The 23,181-nt window shown below is 41.7% G+C and overlaps 1 protein-coding gene across 1 annotated transcript in view; it reads left to right on the forward strand.

Moving 5' to 3' along the window:
• CACNA1A (calcium voltage-gated channel subunit alpha1 A) overlaps nt 1-23,181 on the forward strand; it is a 3,713,953-nt gene that overhangs the window by 636,825 nt on the left and 3,053,947 nt on the right. Inside the window, exon 5 of the mRNA XM_044082385.1 lies at nt 1,622-1,725. Within this exon, the coding sequence (XP_043938320.1) occupies nt 1,622-1,725 (104 nt within the window). The remainder of the gene's footprint in view (nt 1-1,621; nt 1,726-23,181) is intronic.

The raw sequence follows: 23,181 nt of genomic DNA on the forward strand, positions 1-23,181 counted from the left end.
CAAAAGGATAAAGGGACTCCAAAATCTGTCATATGCTGCCAGATTGAAGAAACTCCAGCTCTATTCAGTCGCATACCGTCTGCTCAGAGGTGACATGTGCCTGACATACAAGGCCATGTCCAACCCGGAATTAATGGACATGCTCCACCTCAAAAATCCAAATCCACCAAAACCACTAGAGCAAGCGACTTAAACCTTAGCACGGATATAAATAGGACGTGCTGGAGGGATAGATTTATCACTCAGAGACTCCCTATGCTGTGGAATAAAATCCCGGTCCATGTGAGGCAGAGAACCTCGCTGACTCTGTTCAAGAGAAATCTAGACCTGTGGATGGGAGATCGTAGGTTTACCCCGGGAATCATCTCTGGGTCACTGCTGGACAGAGGCACAACAAACTAATGGGCACAGTATTTTTTCATATAAGGGGTGGCATAAGCCACAATAATTTGGGCTAGGCTTATAAATGCCTTAGGGCAGATAGCCTAGTATAAACCTATGAACCTATGAACCTATTAAAGTGTACATATTTTACACTGTCTCTTTGATAATGTGCTTATATTTTCCATCTTTTGTCACTGACTTATTTTTAAACGTGTTTCTGAGTAGTATTCCACATTCCTACTGGAAAAGTTATGTGCTATTCAGTATTTGTATTTTGTGCTATTAGATGTCCAAATTTGGCTGGGTGTGCCTGTATGTCAAGGGCATTCTTTGCTCCTGTGTTCAATATCTGCAGGTTGAGAGGTATGGCTTAAACTTGCTATTTGTCTTTTCAGTATGTTGCTGAAGCATTTACAATTCTGAAGCTTTATCTGACTGATTAGACATCATGCAAGCATTTGGAGCTCCTGAAATGTCTTTGGAGGGCTTGCACTTATAGTTTAAATTTGTCATTGGTAAGGGTGGTTAGAGTTGTTTTAGGAAATTTGCGGTTCTCAGTGGTCTAGATAGTTTTGTTGTCTGTATTAGCAAACTTGCAGCCCCTGCTGACTGTAACACATCTAAATATAGATGTCTGGTGTCTGCGCCTAAGTGGATAGAGATGATGTATTATCTGCTACTGTGGATGTCTTTCAACTTCGTACGCTTTCTGTCCCTTATCGAGCAAATAATTCAGCTGTTTAGCAAGAAGTTAGCATTTCAGTGTGCATACATGAGAAGTTATTTGATTGGACTGAACAAGTGCAAAAAGAGCATTGTTGTTGAGTACATAAACCTAAGTATAGCAAGACTAGCAGTGCTGTTGCAATTTCTCCTTATAGCTTCATTACGTTTATGTGCATTAGCACATAAACTACATGATGCTGTAAGGAGAAAGCTTTCTTGTGGTGTAACATTGATATATCCCTGTGCTTCATATTTGTACTGTGTGTTCCTTCCTTTAGTAACATATTGCACTAATTCACAGCTTAAAATGAATCTTCTGTTGCATATCTCTGTGAAGCATGCAAGGGGAAAATAAAAGATTTGGATTATAGTAATATATACAGCGTGGTGAAAACATTATTGTAGATTATTTTGAAAAACTGTAAATTGTGTTACAATGGAAGTATTTTTTTATTAGGATTATGGATGAATAGTGTGATCTAACTTCTAAAATTTTTTCCTTTTTCTTTAGAGCAATGATGCCTCAGGGAGCACATGGAACTGGCTATACTTTGTTCCTCTCATTATCATCGGTTCCTTTTTTATGTTGAACCTTGTACTTGGTGTCTTGTCTGGGTAAGTTTAATTATGAACTTTTTATGGTCATAGATGTACTCTGTTTTCCGTTTTACTAGAAAAAGAAATGCAAATATTTAGAGCAGCTGTTTGGAGAATTATTTGATGAGCTGCAGAATTAAATGCATGATGTGCAGTTTGCCAAAAGAACATACATTAAAAAGACACCTGCCTATGAAGTGCAAAAGGGGTACATTACCAAGAATAAAGCAAAATTGCCCTTTGTTGCTGTATGCTGCAAACAAATGAATTGACTTTCTTCAAGTTGCACTGATTCTGAGCTTGTAATATGGTATTTTCACTCAAAACAAAGTATTGTGTTTAAAGTCCCCAGCACTTCCTCTGTGTAGGATAATATACCTCCTTGCTGTTTTAAGTGTTCAAATCCAAGATTGCTCTAAGTCTGGAAAGAGAAAAGAATTCCTTTTTTACAGAGATCTCAGTGTGAAAGAGCTGTATTGTATTATTTTTGCCAACACATCTTTTTTGGAATTCCTGGCTAAGGGTCCTTTCATTATAAATCTTTTAACAAAATGTAATTGATCACTTTGTTTTATCACTAGCTGAAGAACTGACTGTCTATTTCCCTTACAAGAATGCCAGAATTATGGTAGATGGTGGAATGCATATGAGTATAAATAGAAATATAGTTCAGTACTGGTGAGTTTAGAAAAGCTTTTCAATATGTTTAGGAAGATTGTTTTGGTTCCCCACAGCTGATCATCAGTGCTCCCATGCCTTTCCTTGTCCACCAGATCGACTTTCCACCTTACCCCCAGATTTGTCGAATCCTTGCTTTGGTCCAGTGCGGAAATTGTGGCATACTGGTGTAACAACATCATACTACTACTCAAGGAGTTTTTCCTTTTAAGGTCTATTTCTCAGCCGTGTGTGCACTCATGATGTCCAAGGGGATAATGTACAATGGGCTCACAGTCTATCATCCACACCTCATTGTGTGACTCAGCTAAGGATTCCCCACCTTGCAAGTAGCACTCTTTAGTTGTCACTGGCTTCTACTAGGCATCGACCAAGAAGGTGTGCCTGAGTGCAATCCTTTCTCTTCCCAGTATGAACATGCCCATCTTCCTTGCCTATGCCATCAAGTATTCAAGCTGTTACTTCAACTCGGGTTACTTGGATCATAGTTAGGGCTTTATCTCGCTGTGCTGCCTGCAAGGCAAATATCTTTAGGGTGATATAACAATATTCTGCTAAACAACTATTTTTTCATGCCAGTTACCTGTCTTTATTTTACTGACTGGTACAGAACTGGAAGATGACATATGATAAAACAATAGAAATGCAAATATGCAGCACTTCTGTTCCAGTGAATACCCAGCTTAATTTAATACTTGGCACCTTTAAGTTGTCAGTCCTTTGCCTCTCACTTTAGCTGTCCACCCATCCCATGCCTTCTCATGGGAGTTTGTAATGCAACTGTCAACTGCCTGCTCAGATAACCCATTTCTTGTATCCACTACTCTTTCCATTAAAAGTAATCTGTAATGTCTAGATAGGCATTTTAGTCTTAATCTAGTAGGTATGCCCCTTGTTCTGTCTTCTGTCTTTCCTTTCAAGCTATGCCATCAGACTGTCCTCTGTGCCTCCTGTTTTTATTCATCTTGTAACTTTTCTTTGTATCTTCTGAACTAGCTGACTATCTTGTATGGGCATGAGCACTGAATACATTAGTCAATGAGGGGGACCTAATGGAGGATAATATATCCTCTGCTCATGGAGTCTCTTCTCCTGTGGCAGTTCTTATTGGCCTTGGCTTAGTGGTCTTAAATTTCTTATTTATTTTATATATTTATTTCTTTATTAGTATTTGTTTACTGAAAAAGTCAGACTGGGCCATGGCAGGCCCTGTTTCAGCTGAGGTCCTGGAAGAAATGCCTCACAGTTAACAAATCACTTACATGAGTGCATGAATTGTGCTATCCCCAACAGAACCAAAACGCTATCCTCCAAAAAAAGGAAGCCAATCTGGTGGTCCCCTGCCATAAACAAACTGTACAACAGAAAGAAGAAACTCTTGCCAAAAGAGAGTAAAATCCCACGTGGAGGAGCTCCCTGGTCACCCTCAGTAAGAAGCTGCGATCCCTCATAAAATCCTCCAAAGCTAGTTATGAAAACAAAATCACCACTGATTCTAAGGACAGCCAAAAGCATTCTATAGCTATGCCAAGAATCTCAGTGGCAACACTCAGATCTGCTCTGCGTTACAGCACAATGGCACTAAATATACAGACCCAACTGATATTGCCAACATCCTGGCAGATAGGTTCAGTGCTAACTTTACCCCCCTCTCATCCCCTAAAGAGCCCATCTCTATACCGGAAGAATGCAAAGTTCCTGTAATCACGGCTGCACAGGTAAAAACCACACTCTCCAAAGCCAAGAACACAGCATCCATGGGACCAGACAACATCCCAGGCTGCGTTCTACATGAACTACAGAACAAACTGGCACCCCACCTAAGTACCATGTTCAATCATAGCCTCACCTCAGGCTTTGTGCCTGCTGAATTGCGCACAGCAACGGTTATCCCACTCCACAAGGGGGAGCCACCATGGACGCCGGGAACTACCGCCCCATTAGCCTGACGAGCCTGGTCTGCAAGGCCATGGAATGTATCATCATGAAACTTATAAACAAAGACATTGGTAATCTCCAAACTCTGGATCCCACCCAGTTCGGGTGTGTAAAAGGCAGATCATGTCTCCTAAACCTGACAGACTTCTTTGAAGCAGTCACCAAAGCCATAGACAAGGGTAAGGTGGTTCACACAGCCTATGTAGATCTTGCCAAGGCTTTTGACACCACCCCCCACTCTGGAATTATAGATAATCTCACTAAACTAGGTATAAATCCCTATGTCACAAGATGGGTTGCCAACTGGCTCACTGACAGACTCTAAATCCAGCTTCAGACCAGTGACAAGTGGAGTACCACAGGGTTCAGTCCTGGGTCCTCTCCTGTTTGGTATTTACTTCTCTGAAGTACAGAAGGTCTTTGGCTAATGAAGTTCGCAGATGACTGCAAACTAGGAGCCATAATCGAAACTCCTAACAATGTGGACATCCTACAAAAGGGCCTCACTGAGACAGATGCCTGGTGTCAAAGCCATGGCCTCAAGCTCAATGCTAAAAAGTGCATTGTCATCCCCTTTGGTAAAAACTCTGTACCTATGAACTACAACATAGGTGGTAGTATACTTAACACTGAAAGTGTGATAAGAGACCTTGGGACACAGGTGGACAGTAGTCTCTCCTTTGATAATCACATCGCCACAGTAGTCAGGAAATCCTTCTACGTGGCACACCTCATCACAAAAGGTTTCTCATCCAGAAAAAAAGAGGTCATTGTTCCCCACTACTCATCACTCATTAGACCCATTATAGAATACAATGCCCCTTTTGGTATGTATCTCCAAAGACATCTACAACAACTGGAAAGGCTGCAGAAATACCTCACAAAGAGGATTACTGGCCTCAAACAGATGCCCTCATGAACCGTCTCAAAAAACTCCAGCTTTACTCCGTCGCATATCGCCTACTCAGAGGTGATCTCTGCCTAACATACAAAGCTATGTCAAACCCAGAGCTGTTGGACATGCTGCACTTAAAGAAATCCCATTTCCTCCGAGCTACACGCTCTAGGGACCTAAACCTTGTCACCACAATAAACAGATCATGCTGGAGAGATAGATTCCTGTCCCACAGACTTCCCATACTCTGGAATAAACTACCTATCTAGCTCCTCATTAGCACTCTTCAAGAAAAATCTTGATGATTGGATAGGAAATAGGAAATTCACCCCAGGGATCACCACTGTGGCTCTGCTCAACAGTGGCACAGGAAAATAATTTTCTTGGGTGGCAAAAGCCAGGGTACCTTTTTGGCTGGGCTTGTATAGGCCCCAGGGCCGATAGCCTAGTACCTACCTATGAACCTATAAGATGCCATACAGTACAATGCAGCAGAAAACAGCAAACGTTAACTATCCGATACAAGACATGAACATTAGTATGTAAAGAAAAAACAGAAAAGAGATCTTAGAAATTGTTATATTTGATAGAATTACATTTTAGTTGTAGTAAGTAGCAATGATAATGTTAAGAATGTGCATTAGTTTAATAGGCAATTGCAACAGAATGTGTAGGGTATTACTACTAGATAGCAAATTGTTTGTTAAGAATTTCTAGGTGTGGTTAATTTATTGGGTCTTCTGATGAAAGCATAGAAACTTAGATTATACAAGAGGACACTAAAGATAGAGGACAGATGGATACTGTTGTAGAAATGTTTAGCCAGGAGAGGAGTGTCAGGAGCACAGTATGGAATCCAATAGGTGGGTCCTTAGGTTTGCTTTGAATTATTTTGGATTTATGATTTGGCTGAGGTCTTGTAGGACAGTATTCCAACATCTGGATACATAATGAGGAATAAATTGCCAGCCATTGAAGTTAATCATCTTTGTAATTTGGCTAAGTCTTTCCATGCACATGTAAACTACAAGGAACAGTTTAAATTGTTAGCTTCTTATTTAGCTACTTTGGAACAAGATCTTAAGCAGTGGAAATTAAAGAAATTTTAGTGTGATGCCAGGGGCTGTGCACAGGAGAAACCATTTTCCATTCAGAAATTTGTGAAATTACATCAAGGAGCAGTCCTTGGTTATAGTCGGGGAACAGACAACAGAAAAAGAGGTTGTTCTATTCTTAAAAAGACTGAGGTCATGTTTGAGACATCAACAGATGACTCTTCTTTGGCTGTAGAAATGGATGGAAAAAATGGATGTGAAGTTGTTAAATCTCGCCGTTTATTCTCACTGATGGGTTCGAAGCCGATCCTCGGCTCCGACACGGCTGATAGCAAAGCTTAAGGTTTGCCAGTAGCTCAAGACCAAGCCCCTTATCCCACAATGCACTGCTGGAATTACCTTAGATCTAGTTTGCCGCGGCAAGAGAGATCTCTGTGAAACAGCTAGCTCGGACCATTTTTGAAAAAAAATAACAGCAAGTCTATTTAAAAAGTTCTCCTTTTTGTTAAAAAAAATAGTGTGTGTTAGTAGTAGGTCTTTTCAATATATAATCTATAGTTTCAATAGTTATAAATAGTTTAAAAGTTAGTGCCTTGTTGGCTTCTTTGTTTGTGTGGGCCTTTAGCCCTATTTACTCTTATTAATCTTTATATAGTCAGGCCTTTTTTCTGTGGGCCTCTTTAGCCTTATTTTTGTAATCTCTAGTCACATTGTTATAGATAGTGCCCGTATTGGGCTTAGTTGTTTGTGGATCTTTACAAGTGATAGGACTTTACTGTTTTACCTTTTGCAGTTTACTCTTTGTTTTATGTAAATATGTCGGATGAGAAGGAGAAATCCCATCCTAAATTGGGATTTAAAAAATGCCCAGATTGTGGACAGAAAATGTCCGTAACTGATGGACACATTCAGTGTGTCTACTGTCTGGGGGCTAAACACCTCCAAGACCCCTGCAGCATTTGCCACTCCTTTTCTTCAAGAGTCGTCTTTGAGAGAAGGAGGAAACTTATAGACAGTGGATTGCTGCAGCAGTCTTTTTCCGAGGTGTTGAGTAGCCATGAGGGTACTAGTACGTCCTCCAAATCCTCAAAATCCAAATCTTTAGACAAAGTGACAAAATAGGCAAAAATTTCAGAAGGAGGGTCATTGGTTCCACAGACATCGGAACCGAGTGTACCTTTGATTCGGAGCCAGCTCTCGGTATTGGAGCCGGTCTCTGAAGTTCCTTCTTCCCCTCTGCTCCAATCAGCACCTACGGTGCATTCAGCTAAGTCCTCAGTCAACCTTTCAGATTTGGACATGGATCGGCTAGTGCAGAAGCTTTTACAGGCACCAGGACTTGCCAAATTGTTGTCGGCCCTGACCAGCTCGTCGGTGCCGAATACCATGGAGCCGGATTTGTCTACTCCTCCTCCGAGCCGTACTGGACTCTCGGAGCCAAAGGAAACTGAACCCTTGGTTGTCGAATCCTTGGAGCCAATACCCGCACTGGTGTTATCGGCTCCATCTACTCGGATGTCTTTGGCACCGACCGAGGACTCTAGGAGCCGACGCTCTCCCGTCGGGTCCGGGGAGGATAGTCGAACCGATTTGTCGGTGCCGACTCTTCCTCTCGGGGCTTTGGCTCGGATGAGCTCAGCTCCTACCTCAGGCTCGGAGCTCAGGGTTTCGGTGCAGGAGAATCGGACCGTACTCTCGGGTCCATCCACTCCTTCTCGTCGGAGCCATGGTGCCTTCGATGCTATGAGGAGAGTTTTGTCTCCAAAGACAACGTCAGCATCGGTTCAGCTTTCCCTCTCCCCTCAAGCTCCTGTGTCTGCTTCTTCATCTACCAGTCCCTCTAAGCGTAGAGACCCCGAGCCCCAAGTACCCCCACAGGGCGTCCCCTACTCTTTTGAGACTTCCCCAGATCCCCCCACTGAGGAGGTGCCCAGGAAGAGATTGTGCAAGAGGAGGCACTTAGACTCCCCACAGGAGTCCTTGACATCTGACACGGATTTAGATGAGTCAGAAGGGTCCCCTCGATCCCCCTCTGAGGATATCTCCTTTGCAGAGATACTAGAGATCCTTAGTCAGAGGGGCGATTGGCAGTCTAAGACCCCTACTGAGGATGAGTCCGTGCTCTTGAAGGCTTTTGGGTCTCAACCTTCCATTTCTTGGGTATCTCCGCCTTACGATGAGCTCATGAAACTGATTTCTCGTAAGGCGTGGGATTTACCAGAGGCCATGGAACCTATTCCTCGTAAACCCAATAAAATTATGTCTTCCCCAGTGGACAAGCCATTTTTGACAAAGGGAGTGCCTGTTGATGCCATGGTGGTAGCTGCAGCCACCAAAAAGGAAGTAACTGAGACATCCACCTCTATCCATACCCCTAACAGAGATTTTAGGGTCATGGATAGATATGGGAAGAGCATGTTTAGTTCAGTGACTTTTTCTCTGCGATCACTGAACAACTTAACCCACTTTATGAGACTACAGAGAGATCTCCTGAAAGAGCTAGGAGATACTCCCCAGGGTACGGTGGCTGTAGGGGTGGCCTACAAAGTCAACGCCCAGCTCACTACCCTAAACTCAGTGGTAAACTCGTCCATGCGTCTCATATCCTATGCAGCTGATGGTTCGAGTAGAGCCGCTAGCTCGGGCATTGCTCTTCAAAGACAAGCCTGGATGCATCTCTGTTCCTTTGCGGAACCCTTTAAGTCTTCCTTTATTAATACCCCATTCAATGGCTCATCACTGTTTGGGCCCAAAGTAAAGGAAACGGCATAACCAGGTGTGAGCAGGAAGGCAAGACCTTATCTGCCGTTGGAGTCCGTTTTTCGACCCCTACTCGGCCCTACCCCAAGGGCCCTAGGGGAGGGAAAATGTGGTTCCAAAAACCACAGGCAGCCTTTCAGGACACACGTGGAGAAACCCCCTCTAGAGGCAGAGAAGGGGGTTATAATGGAAGACGCCGCCCCCGCGGCAGAGGGGATCCGCAGCAACAGGGTGACAGGGGTCAGTTCTCCGGTCAGCCCTACCAGTGCCCCTGAAAGGGGGCCCGACTGTTCAGCTCTGGAGGCAGTCGGGGGTCACTTGTCTTTGTACCCAGAAGCCTGGCTAAACATAACATCAGATAATTGGGTACAAAGCATCATTTCCAGAGGATATTTCATTCTGTTCTCTTCCCCTCCCATTCCCGTAAAGAGAATCCCAGATGTTCCACCGAATCTCAGGGAACAAGCAATCGTAGAGGTCCACAGATTGCTAGAAAAAAGAGTCATCCAACCAGTCCCAGCAGAACAAGTTGGATTCGGAACTTACTCAAGATTCTTTTTGGTACCAAAGAAAACAGGGGACTGGAGACCTATCTTGGACCTCAGCAGACTCAACCAGTTCGTAAAGAAAGAGAAGTTCTGAATGGTCACGCTTCAGTCCATTCTTCCCTTCTTAGGGAAAGGCGATTGGATGTGCTCCATAGATCTCAAGGACGCGTACTATCACATAAAGATAAACAGATGCTCCAGAGATCATCTGCGCTTCTGGCTGGGAGCCAATCATTACCAGTTTCGAGCCCTGCCCTTTGGTCACACTACAGCCCCCAGAGTGTTCACCAAATGCATGGCAGTGGTCACGGCTCACCTGAGACGTCTAGGATTCCAGGTGTTTCCATACCTAGACGATTGGCTCCTAACCGCTGCCACCAGGCATCAGTTGACTCAGGCAACACAATACACTCCGACACTCTGCCATCAATTAAGCATTACAATCAACTTCGAAAAGTCTGCCTTATCGCCATCGCAGCATACCACTCTACGTCTCCCTGTCAAAAGAGTCTCTCTTCTCTGCCAAAATGTCAACTTACTGGTGTCAAAGAACAAAGCTACAGCAGCAGAGGTATTGAAAGTACTAGGTTTGATGGCGGCAGCAATCCTGGCTATACCACTCGCAAGGATGCATATGCGAATTCTTCAATGGCTCCTCTTCGCTCAGTGGTCATACCAGAAACTACCGATGCACCACATGATTCTCATCACGGATTCTTGCAGTAGAGACCTTCGGTGGTGGTTGACGTCTGTTCATGTCACAATTGGAAGACCCCCCCCCCCAGTAACCACTGTGACCACGGATGCTTCCCTGATAGGTGAGAGGGGCATTTTCAGGGAAAGACTGCCCAAGGCACATGGACAGATCAAGAATCACATCTGCACATCAGTGTTCTAGAGTTGAGAGTGGTACTTCTGGCGTTGCAGTACTTTCAGGGCTCTCTTCCTCTAGGAACTATTGCAATTCAGACGGACAACATGTCAGTAGTCTGGTACTTGAACAAACAAGGCGGAACCAAGTCTTACCCCCTTTGTCGAGTAGCCCTCATGGTCTGGCAATAGGCTGTGTCATCCCAGCGTTTTCTGTTAGCAACACACATCCCGGGGAAATCCAACGTGATAGCGGACAAGCTAAGCAGGGCGATATTGCTCCCTCACAAGTGGTCTCTCAAACAACAGGTTGCAGAGTTGATTTTCTGCAAATGGGGCCAGCCTTGCTGCGACCTTTTTGCCAGCCACATCAATTCAAAATGCAGAAGCTACTTTGCCCTAATACCACCTCCCGGTCATCCCCCGAGAGATGCACTTCTACACGATTAGCCCCCGGGTCTCCTTTATGCATTTCCACCCTTCCCGTTAATACCCAGATTTTTACAGAAAGCAAAATCGCTGGGAAAGACTGTTATACTCATAGCCCCCTACTGGCCTCGACAGATTTGGTTTCTGTTTTTCCACCATCATCTGTTGGAAGGTCCATGGATCCTGGTCCCAGTTCCGGACCTTCTGACGCACCCATCAGGGGACTTTCTTCCTTCACTGCAGTCCCTGAAACTGACTGCTTGGCTAATCCACTTCTTCTAATTGCCAGGCTTCATTCAATTTCAGAAGATACAAGACAAGTTCTCTTGTCTTCTCACAAGCCATCTTCCAGGAAATTATATGGCAGTAAATGGAAAAGGTTCTCAGTTTGGGTCAACACGCAGAACATTGACCCTTTCCGAGCTCCGCTATCTTCTATTTTAGAATTTTTGACAAAAATTTTTAAGGAAGGTGCAGCAGCTGCTACAGTTCGAGTTCAGTTAGCTGCCATCTCAAATTTTCACCTTGGTTTTGGTGGCTCAAATGTTATGGGCCATAAATTATCTAAGACTTTTCTTAAAGGCGTTCTTCATACGAGACCTCCAATCAAAATTCCCTATGCTCCCTGGAATTTAAACCTTATGCTGTCTCAAATTATTCTTCCTCCTATTGAGCCAGCGTCTTCTTGTGAGCTCAAATTTTTATCCTGGAAAACAATATTTCTTGTGACCATTACTTCTGCCTGCAGAATGTCAGAACGTCAAGCATTATCTATCAGACCACCTTACATGATTTTCCATGCTGATAGAGTATCTCTCAGAACAAACCCCTCATTTTTACCTAAAGTCCGTTCTGAATCAAATATCAATCAGGTCATTGAGCTGTCAGTCTTTTTTCCCCAACCACTCTAGCAAATTGGAATATATGCTGGACAAACTTGATGTTCACAGACCGTTCAGATTTTATCTTGACAGAACTAAGTATATTAGAAAATCAGATCAACTTTTTGTATCCTTTTCAGAAGCAAGAAAGGCTATCCAGTGGCTAAAACAACTTTATCTAAATGGTTATCCGATTGCATATCCTTTGTTTATGAGAACGCGAGCATGCCATTAATACACAAACCTAAGGCTCATTCTACCAGAGCCGTCTCTACGTCTTCTGCTTTTCAAGCTAAATTGCCCCTTGACAATATTTGCACTGCACCCACTTGGTCTAAGCCTCATACTTTTATCACACATTACAAAGTGGATAAGGCTTCAAGGGACAGGTCTTCCTTTGGTTCTACGGTACTGAAGAACATACTCCCATGAGCCACCCAGGATTCAGGGTGCTAGGGACGCTACCCATCAGTGAGAATAAATGGCGAGATTTAACAACTTCACATATAGAAGTTATGTACTTACCATAATGTTCCATGTGAATTGTTTATCTCGCCTTTATTCTCACGTCCCTCCCTCCTTCCCCCTCCTGGCTGACTGTTGACTTAAAGGCTAGTACCATCCTGGTTATTCAATATTTCTTCTTCCCCTTTGGGAAGTGTTCTTGGTAGAAATACATAAAAGAGTATGTATATGTTTATATATATATATATATATATATATATATATATATATATATATATATATATGTAAATACTGTTATTCGCAGCAAACTAGATCTGAGGTAATTCCAGCAGTGCATTGTGGGATAAGGGGCTTGGTCTCGAGCTACTGGCAAACCTTGAGCTTTGCTATCGGCCATGTCAGAGCTGAGGATCGGCTCCGAACCTATCAGTGAGAATAAAGAGGAGATAAACAACTCACATGGAGCGTTATGGTAAGTACATAACTTCTATTTTACAGCTTCCGGCAGTCAAGAAGAAAAATATACTGAACTCTTTAAACTCAGGATAAGTGCTAGACACAAACATCTCAACAGAGCCTTCCACTTTGGATGCTCTATTGCATCTGATAATTCTGAATTAACAAATTGTCATATTTTACATAATATTTCCTCTGTTAGTTTATCCATGGATAATGTGGATGTTTTAAATAAAAGTTTGAATTTTATTCCAGCTTGTTCAGTTCCTGAAGAAGTGTTAGTCCAAGATTTAATGGCTTTTTGTAGAACACTAAATTTAAAGTTGTTTTTTGATGGTAAAAATGATCCATCCAGGGACAATTAATTTCATTTTAAGGCATCTCATTTTGTTCCCCCTATGAAGTGTTCTTAAGGACTTACATTTTAACTTTTATTATGGTGTTACACATCATAATAATCTTTCTAATTCTCAGAGGAAAGCTTTATAGACTTTGCTAACTAATAAGAATATTGTCATTAATCAGGCTGACAAAGGTGGGGCAGTAGTGGTGTGGGACTGGGATATGTATTTAAGAGAAGCACATATACAATCGTTGGGCAACCGTTTTTATCAGAGAATGGTTTTAGATCCCACTTTAAAATTTAACTATGATTTGGATGTTTTTTTTAAATAGCTTTAAAGGAAGGTATTATACTTAAGGAAGTGGTATATCAGTTGATTCCCCACAACACTTTTCATAGGTTCATAGGTTCAGAGGTTCATACTAGGCTATCTGCCCGAGGGCATTTACAAGCCTAGCCCATAGTTTTGTGGCTTACGCCACCCCTTTAGTATGGGGAACTATACCCATTATTTTGCTGTGCCTCTGTTGAGCAGTGACACTGAGGTAATCCCTGGGGTATATCTGCGATCTCCCATCCATTGGTCAAGATTTCTCTTGAACAAGGCCATCGAGGTGCTCTGCCTCACATATACCGGGATTTTATTCCACAGCATAGGGAGTCTTTGGGTGATGAATCTATCCCTCCAGCACGTCCTATTAATAGCCGTGTCGAGGTTTAAGTCTCCCGCCCTTGTGGCTCTGACGGATCTAGATTTTTTGAGGTGAAGCATATTCATCAAATCTGGGTTTGACATGGCCTTGTATGTTAGGCAAAGGTCACCTCTGAGCAAGCGGTGGCGACTGAATAGAGCTGGAGTTCTTTCAGTCGGGCAGCATAGGACAGATGTTTGAGACCCTTTATCCTTTTGGTGAGGAACTTTTGTGGCCTCTCCAGCTGCTGCAAGTGTCGGGTCAGATACATTCCGAATGGGGCATTGTACTCAATCATTGGTCTGATGAGTGATGAGTATAGGAGACTATGACCTCCCTTGATCTAGATGAGAATCCCTTCATGATAAGGTGGGCAATGTAGAAGGTCTTCCTAACTACTTTAGCTACATGGGTGTCGAATGACAGACTACTATCAACCTGGGTCCCCAGGTCCCTGATAACTTCTTCTGTACTCAGTGGATTGCCACCTATTTGGTAGCTAGGGGTAACCTTGTTTTTCCCGAAGGGTATGACTATGCATTTTTTGGCATTTAACTTTAGGCCATGGCTCTGGCACCAGTTATCCGTTTCTGTGAGACCCTTCTGAAGGATATCTGTGTCAGATGTGTTTTCTACTATGGCCCAGTTTGCAGTCATCTGCAAACTTTGTCAGCCATAACCCTCCTGTGTTTGCTTGTACTTGGAAAGTAGATGCCAAACATGAGTGGGCCCAGGACTGAGCCCTGTGGTACACCACTTGTGACAGGCTTTGAGTCTGACATGGCGCCAGCAACTCTGACCCTGTGGGTTCTGTCACTCAGCCAGTTTGCAACCCATCTTGTGATGTGTGGGTTAACATTTAAGCTGATGAGTTTTTCAATGATACCCGAGTGGGGTATTGTATCAAAGGCCTTCGCCAGATCGAGGTAGGCTGTATGGACTGCCTTTCCTCATCAATGGCTTTGGTGACTGTTTCAAAAGTCAACCAAGTTTAGAAGGCATGATCTGCCTTTGACAAAGCCAAACTGGGATGGATCCAAAGTCTGCAAATTCCCTATGTCTTTATTTATGAGGTCCATTATGATCCTCTCCATGGCTTTGCAGATAAGGCTTGTCAAGCTAATGGGCGGTAATTTCCAGGGTCAGTGGAGGCACCGCCTTTGTGAAGTGGGACCACAGTTGCAGTGCGCCACTCCTGGGCACGTATCCAGAGGTAAGACTATGATTAAACAGCTGTCCTAGCTGTGGGTTTAATTCCTCGTTGAGTTCGTGGAGCACACAGCCGGGGACACCATCAGGTCCCATGGATGCTGTGTTTTTGCTTTGGAGAGAGCAGTTCTCACTTGGGCGTTGGAGATGTTTGGGGGCTGCAATCGCTTGGTATAGATATCTCTCCTTTTGGGGAGGGGAGTTTGCACTGAACCTGTCAGCCAGTATGTTGGCAATGTCTGTAGGATCAGTAATCTTCACATCATTTTGAACTAGTTCTGAGCATATCTGGGAGTTTCCTCCCAGGTTTCTAACATAGCTAAAGAAGGCCTTATGATTGTCTTTTGAGTCTTTAGCTATTTTTCTCTCAAAATTTGCTTTGGATGATTTTATGAGAGCTCTTAGTTTTTTACTTATAGTGATCAAGGGTGTCTTACCTTTTAAGGATTTTGCTCTATCTTGTAGTAGCTTCCTCCTTTTGTTGTAGAGTTTGTTTATGGCTGGGGTCCACCAGAGTGGACGCTTGCCTTTGGTACAAAGAGTCTTCGTTTTGCTTGGGATTGCCTTATCCATGCAGTCCTGCAAGTGCTGGTAGAAGGCATTTGTAAGTGATTCAGCGGCTTGAGTACTGTTTTCCGTCGGCTCGGGTGCCTTAAAGGAGACGAGACTAGTCTTTAGAAGTGAGAAGTCGGCTTTCGAGAAGTTCTTTACTGAGGTCTTTTATTTCAGGTGGGGTGGGATGAGGACCTCCAGCTGATTAGTTTGTGATCTGATCTCACCAGTGAGGGTATACTTCCGGTGTTGAACATTGTGCTCCCATGTTCGTGATGATGAGATCAAGTATGTTTTCTCCTCTTGTGGGATGGTGACTAGTTGTTCCATGGCATTTGAGTTTATGAATTCCAGGAACTTTTGGGCTAGGGTGTTTGGGCTTGAGTAGTGTTCCCAGTCTATATCAGGGTAATTGAAGTCACCTAGTATGATGGTGTTTGGTGATACATTTATCCTCTAGTGTTTTCAGGAAGGCCATGTGAGGTTCCTGAGTTTGTGAGGGTGGCCTGTAACATGCTACAATTTGCAGAGCAGTCTTGCCTATGGTTAATTGCACCTGGATGGTCTCCGATGCATCGTGCGTTGCCACCAGTCTTGAGGTGTGGGTGTCTTTGATGAATATGGATACCCCCTCCTTTCTTGGTATTGTCCGGATTTTGGGGCGGAACGCATGATAAGAGGTAAAACCTGATAGTGCTGGGGTGCTCTCAGGAGCCTTGAACCAGGTTTCTGTCACTGCACAGACATCGATGTTCTCCATACTGAGAAGGGCCTCGAGTGCGTGCATTTTCAGATTTAGACTTCTGGCATTGAGCAGCATTACCCTTAGTTTTTTTTCCTTTTTTCTGTTCTAGGGTGGTAGGTTTAGAATTTGAGCCTTGCCTAAAAAGGCACTATGGGGTGGCAAGAGCCTTTGCCAATATCCGAAGCCCAGGGTGACAGGTGCAAGCCGTCCCTTGCGAAGCAGCGTGGCTTGTCCAGCATGTCATCCCAGGCAGACAGACATTGGATCCCCTTTGAATGACACCAGAGTTTAAGCCAATTGTTAAAGCTGATCATCTTATCTCTGTATTGTGGCATCATTCTTGGTGAAGGTAGGATACTGCTCAAGGTCAGGGTCATACCTGCCTGGGCTACATAATCAGAGAGCTCCTCAATGTCTCTTTTCATGTAGTCCAAGGAGGTACGTCTCAGGTCGTTTACACCAGCGTGGACAATGACTGAGTCATATTTGTACCTGCTGTTGAGAGACCTGAGTGCTTGCGTTATGTGGCCTGGGACAGGCAGCTTACTGCCTCGACAGATTTGGTTTCTGTTTTTCCACCATCATCTGTTGGAAGGTCCATGGATCCTGGTCCCAGTTCCGGACCTTCAGGGGACTTTCTTCCTTCACTGCAGTCCCTGAAACTGACTGCTTGGCTAATCCACTTCTCCTAATTGCCAGGCTTCATTCAATTTCAGAAGATACAAGACAAGTTCTCTTGTCTTCTCACAAGCCATCTTCCAGGAAATTATATAGCAGTAAATGGAAAAGGTTCTCAGTTTGGGTCAACACGCAGAACATTGACCCTTTCCGAGCTCCGCTATCTTCTATTTTAGAATTTTTGACAAAAATTTTTAAGGAAGGTGCAGCAGCTGCTACAGTTCGAGTTCAGTTAGCTGCCATCTCAAATTTTCACCTTGGTTTTGGTGGCTCAAATGTTATGGGCCATAAATTATCTGACTTTTCTTAAATTCTTCATACGAGACCTCCAATCAAAATTCCCTATGCTCCCTGGAATTTAAACCTTATGCTGTCTCAAATTATTCTTCCTCCTATTGAGCCAGCGTCTTCTTGTGAGCTCAAATTTTTATCCTGGAAAACAATATTTCTTGTGACCATTACTTCTGCCTGCAGAATGTCAGAACGTCAAGCATTATCTATCAGACCACCTTACATGATTTTCCATGCTGATAGAGTATCTCTCAGAACAAACCCCTCATTTTTACCTAAAGTCTGAATCAAATATCAATCAGGTCATTGAGCTGTCAGTCTTTTTACCACTCTAGCAAATTGGAATATATGCTGCACAAACTTGATGTTCACCAGATTTTATCTTGACAGAACTAAGGATATTAGAAAATCAGATCAACTTTTGTATCCTTTTCAGAAGCAAGAAAGGCTATCCAGTGGCTAAAACAACTTTATCTAAATGGTTATCCGATTGCATATCCTTTGTTTATGAGAACGGAGCATGCCATTAATACACAAACCTAAGGCTCATTCTACCAGAGCCGTCTCACGTCTGCTTTTCAAGCTAAATTGCCCCTTGACAATATTTGCACTGCACCCACTTGGTCTAAGCCTCATACTTTTATCACACATTACAAAGTGGATAAGGCTTCAGGGACAGGTCTTCCTTTGGTTCTGGTACTGAAGAACTCCCATGAGCCACCCAGGATTCAGGGTGCTAGGGACGCTACCCATCAGTGAGAATAAATGGTGAGATTTAACAACTGTGTTTATCTCTTTATTATTCTCACGTCCTCCCTCCTTCCCCTGGCTGACTGTTGACTTAGAGGCTAGTACCATCCTGGTTATTCCCCTTTGGGAAGTGTTCTTTAAATACTGTTATTCAGCAAACTAGATCTGAGGTAATTCCCGCAGTGCATTGTGGGATAAGGGCTTGGTCTCAGCTACTGGCAAACCTTGAGCTTTGCTATCGGCCATGTCAGGCTGAGGATCGGCTCGAACCTATCAGTGAGAATAAAGGAGATAAACAACTCACATGGAGCGTTATGGTAAGTACATAACTTCTATTTTACAGCTTCCGGCAGTCAAGAAGAAAAATATACTGAACTCTTTAAACTCAGGATAAGTGCTAGACACAGACATCTCAACAGAGCCTTCCACTTTGGATGCTCTATTGCATCTGATAATTCTGAATTAACAAATTGTCATATTTTACATAATATTTCCTCTGTTAGTTTATCCATGGATAATGTGGATGTTTTAAATAAAAGTTTGAATTTTATTCCAGCTTGTTCAGTTCCTGAAGAAGTGTTAGTCCAAGATTTAATGGCTTTTTGTAGAACACTAAATTTAAAGTTGTTTTTTGATGGTAAAAATGATCCATCCAGGGACAATTAATTTCATTTTAAGGCATCTCATTTTGTTCCCCCTATGAAGTGTTCTTAAGGACTTACATTTTAACTTTTATTATGGTGTTACACATCATAATAATCTTTCTAATTCTCAGAGGAAAGCTTTATAGACTTTGCTAACTAATAAGAATATTGTCATTAATCAGGCTGACAAAGGTGGGGCAGTAGTGGTGTGGGACTGGGATATGTATTTAAGAGAAGCACATATACAATCGTTGGGCAACCGTTTTTATCAGAGAATGGTTTTAGATCCCACTTTAAAATTTAACTATGATTTGGATGTTTTTTTTAAATAGCTTTAAAGGAAGGTATTATACTTAAGGAAGTGGTATATCAGTTGATTCCCCACAACACTTTTACATAAGGATTCATATTGGTCCCCCCAGCAGACCCATTGTGTCGGGTTGTAGTTCTTTGACTGAATCTTTGTCTGCCATTTTGACATTACATTTGAAACCTTTACTAGCAGATGTTCAATTCAGGATACAAGATACCCCCAAGTGGCACAGTTGGAGGATGATTGGTAGATGTGAAGGCTCTATATACTAACATTCCACATTGGGCTGCGTTGATGGCATTGCAATATTGGCTTGAGAGAATATCCATATATAGTCCTGGATTTAACACATTTTTTTATATATTTAACGGAGCATGTGTTAACCAAAAATGTTTTCTATTTTAATGGAGAATGTTTTTTACAGTTAAAAGCCACATTGATGGAAACATTTTTTGCCCCCATTTATGAGGCTTCATTTATAGTTTTTTGGAGCAATAACTCATATATGATACAAGCCATAATATTTATCTTGATGCCATGGACATATGGTGGAGATATTTGGATGACTGTTCGCTGGTGTGAAGTCTGATGTTAATTTGGACAAGAATTTGTACAATATCTTAATGATAATAAATGGGATTGCAGTTTAGTGTCAACTATGACCTTAAAAAGATATCTTTTTTGATGTATTGGTCTAAAAATAAGGATGGAACTTTAACCACTTCCATTTTGTAGAAAACAGTATAATTATAATTCTTTTTTGGATGCCTCTAGTTGCCATTCCCCCTCATATCATTAAAAATATTCCAAAATCACAATTTTTAAGAATCAAAAGAATCTATTCTAGTATTGAGGAGTTAGATCAGCACACACGACTTCTTTTTCAGTGGTTTAATCACCGACGCTATAGGTGTCAGGATATATAGAGAGCCTATCATGCTGCCAAAACTTTTAATAGATCTAAATTATTGAAATATAGCAGAAGAAGAGAACAGAATTTTACTCTTAGATTTGTTGCTGCATTTGGGAAAAATTCTTTCAGCTTTTCAGAATTTAATATCTAAACATTGAGATATTCTATTATCAGAAAAGAAGTTGGTAGATTTGATTCCTTCAAAATGTTGTTTTTCCTTTATATGTAGTAGCACAGTAGGTAATCAGTTTAATCATTATAAGAAGGGTTACATTGGTTGGGCTAGATGGACAACGCACGTAGGATGGAGCTCCACTGGAGGGTTGTCACCCTTGTGATCATTGTTCAGTTTGCAAAGCAGTTTTAAAAATGAAACAGTTTTCCTCTGCCAACACTTCTCGGTTTTTTGACATCAGATCTTTTAGTACATGTATTTCAGAATGGGTGATTTATTTAGCTGTTTGTGGGGTTTCTGCCTTTTATGTAGACAAAACATCCCACCAATTTAAAACACAGATTTTTGAACATTTTAGCGATATCAAAAATTGTCACACAGTTGTCACACATCTAACACAAAAACATGCGTCTGGAGCGTATCTCCCCAGACCTCCACTGAAAATTGGCTTTGTTCCAAGTTGGACTTCCCCAGTAAACAAATGTTAAATAAGTAAAATCAAATGTTATATAAACTTTTGATCAAACATTCTACTGCTAGTTTTGGGTTCATTGCTATTGACAGAATATGTCTTCGTAGTTCTAATAAATTGGGATGGCATGACATTTTACTTAATAAGAAACGGACCTGGATGTAAAATTAGGTGCTTTATTTCCACCTGGTTTTATGTAATTTGATTGGCTGTGTTATATTTTTTGGGAGGATTTTTTGATGGTACATGTATTATATGTAGTTTGGTGAATCAAATATCACTTGATGTTTTTTTGATCTTCACTGAAGAAAGCTTGTGTTGAATGTGGAATTGAATAAATTATATCTACATCAATCAAGTGCTGGCCATATTTTGGTTTCAGAGTCTTTTGTTGGCCATGCACCATGCCATACGTGAGTGGAAGTTGGTTGTGCTTTGAATAACTTGCTTCACCGTGTTTATTATATGGTCTACGGACTTAAGGCAAGATATGTCCCCTTAAAACTAAGAGCTTTTGATGGACAGTACGACAGCATTACTGTCTTCAGTGCTGGACAATTATTTGGGTGAAGAAGTATACTTAGGACTAGTTTAAGTGGATTGAGTTAATATACGAATTCCAACCAGTTTAATTTTTTGAGTGCTAGGTGATGATCACCTTTACTTGAATGATGGGTTGCAAATTTTGCCATTTTATTATAACATTCTTCCAGTGTTATTAAAATGGAGGGATTTACATTTGTGGGTAAGGGAGAGGCATATGAGAAACCTGGCAACTGATATAAGAGGACAGTGGTCTTTCTAGATTGCAAGGCATGGTAGGGAGATGCTATATAGAGGAGAGCTAGTTTTATATGGGGCTTTTTGATAGTATTTTTGGTGTGTATGTCAAATTTTAGATTATCATGTATGGTAACTAAGTAGTTCAGTATGTGACAACCTCAAATTTAATATTTTGTGCAAATAATGTAGTAAAGTTTTTTTGAGGTCAGAGTATTGTTTTGGAATGAAAAGTAGAATTGTTGTTTTCTTTGGGGTCAGTAGAAGATTACATTGGTTCAGAAAAGATTTGATGGAGAAGTAAGATTGTTATGTAATATTTTCTAGTATAGCATACTTGGAGCTGAGCAGATTAAAGCAGTCATCTGCATACTGAACCAGAGAGCATTACCCCACTGCAGTATGGAGGTTGTTTATAAAAGTATCAAAGAGGAAGGGATCTAGGGTTAAGCTCTGAGGGACACCAATGGTTATGGCTATATAAGATGAGTATTATGTTTGCCATTTCCCCTATTTAAAAGATAGTTTTTAAACAATTTTAGGGTAGAGATGGAGAAACTGAGTGAGAGTAATATTTGTATTAGTTTATTATGAGTGACTGTATTAAACGGTTTCAAGTAGATCCAGGAATATGAGAAATACTAGTTTGCCTTCTTCCCTAAGTTTATTTACTGTGTTGCGGAAGGAGAGAAGAGCTGTAGTGGTGCTGTGCAAAGGACAAAAGCCATGTTGGTTGGGAAAGGGTAGGCCATTATCTAGGAGATACTTTAACAGTTAGGAATGTATGCAACTTTCTATGATTTTTGACAAGGGATAGTATGGCTATGGTTTGATAGTTGAATAATTCCACTGGTTTTCCTCCTTCATGCAATGAGATAATATATGATTTGATGTTGTCATTTTCATTCATTCCTCAACAGTTGGGTCTGGATCTGATCCTCAGATCTGACTTGGCCACTTCTTCTAGATTGTAGAACACTTGAACTCTCGAGCTCCTCCCTTTACCCATAATGCCCCACCAACCTAACATACCCCAGATCTTGTTTGCTGACATTATGATCAGATGTAGATTGTAAGCTGTCAAGCTTTGGGTATAACTTTTCTACTAAATTTTACTTTCTTAACTACCCCTTTTCATTATTAATTTCTATTTCCACCTTTTAACCCTTTAATATATTAGTCCACTTTTCTTGTACTCTTTGGGTGCCATTTAATACCACTGCTGCTAGTTCTTTATCTTTACCTTTTGTACTTTGATAGTACTTCTCATTGCCAACATTGGTAAATCATTTCTCTTTTCTTCATATCCTTTCTTTTCTTCTTCTTGAATTAAAAAAAAAATCCTTTCTATCTTTTCTTTTACTCTTAATTTTTAAGTATGTCAGACAAGCCATCTGGTTTCAAGAAATGTGTGGCATGTGGGCATAAAATCTCCAATGTAGAAGCCCACAAAGAGTGTGTATATTGTCTAGACCCAAAACACCTAGACGCTGATTGTAAGATATGCAAGGGTTTTAACTCTCGAGCATTAATAGATAAGAAGAACAAATTGATACTTAGGGGGTCTGATTCCTTTTAAACATTCCTGTATGGCTGCTGGGGCTCAACCCTCCAAGAAACAAGATAAGAAGGGTGATTCTGTTGCCAAGAATTCTTGCAAGAGATCCCTGGCTCACCCTCCTACTTTGGCATCGACTTCAGCTCTTTCATCTGAGCCACCGGCTAAACTTTCAAGAAAATCTGATCCAACTGTTTTGGATCTGAAGCTAAGACCTAAAAGCTCCCTATGGGTCCATTCTTCAGCTATGGTCTTGGAGCCTATCACATGCAGACTTCCTTCACCATTTGTCAAACAGTCTCCTAGACAACATCTCTCTTCAGTGCTCCAGAAGCCTATCCAAAGCAGATGTGGATAGGATGATGAAGAAGTTCCTCACAACGC

This window comes from Protopterus annectens, chromosome 9.part0, assembly GCF_019279795.1.
Source record: "Protopterus annectens isolate FY-2018-M chromosome 9.part0, PAN1.0, whole genome shotgun sequence".
Classification (NCBI taxonomy): Eukaryota; Metazoa; Chordata; order Ceratodontiformes; family Protopteridae; genus Protopterus; species Protopterus annectens.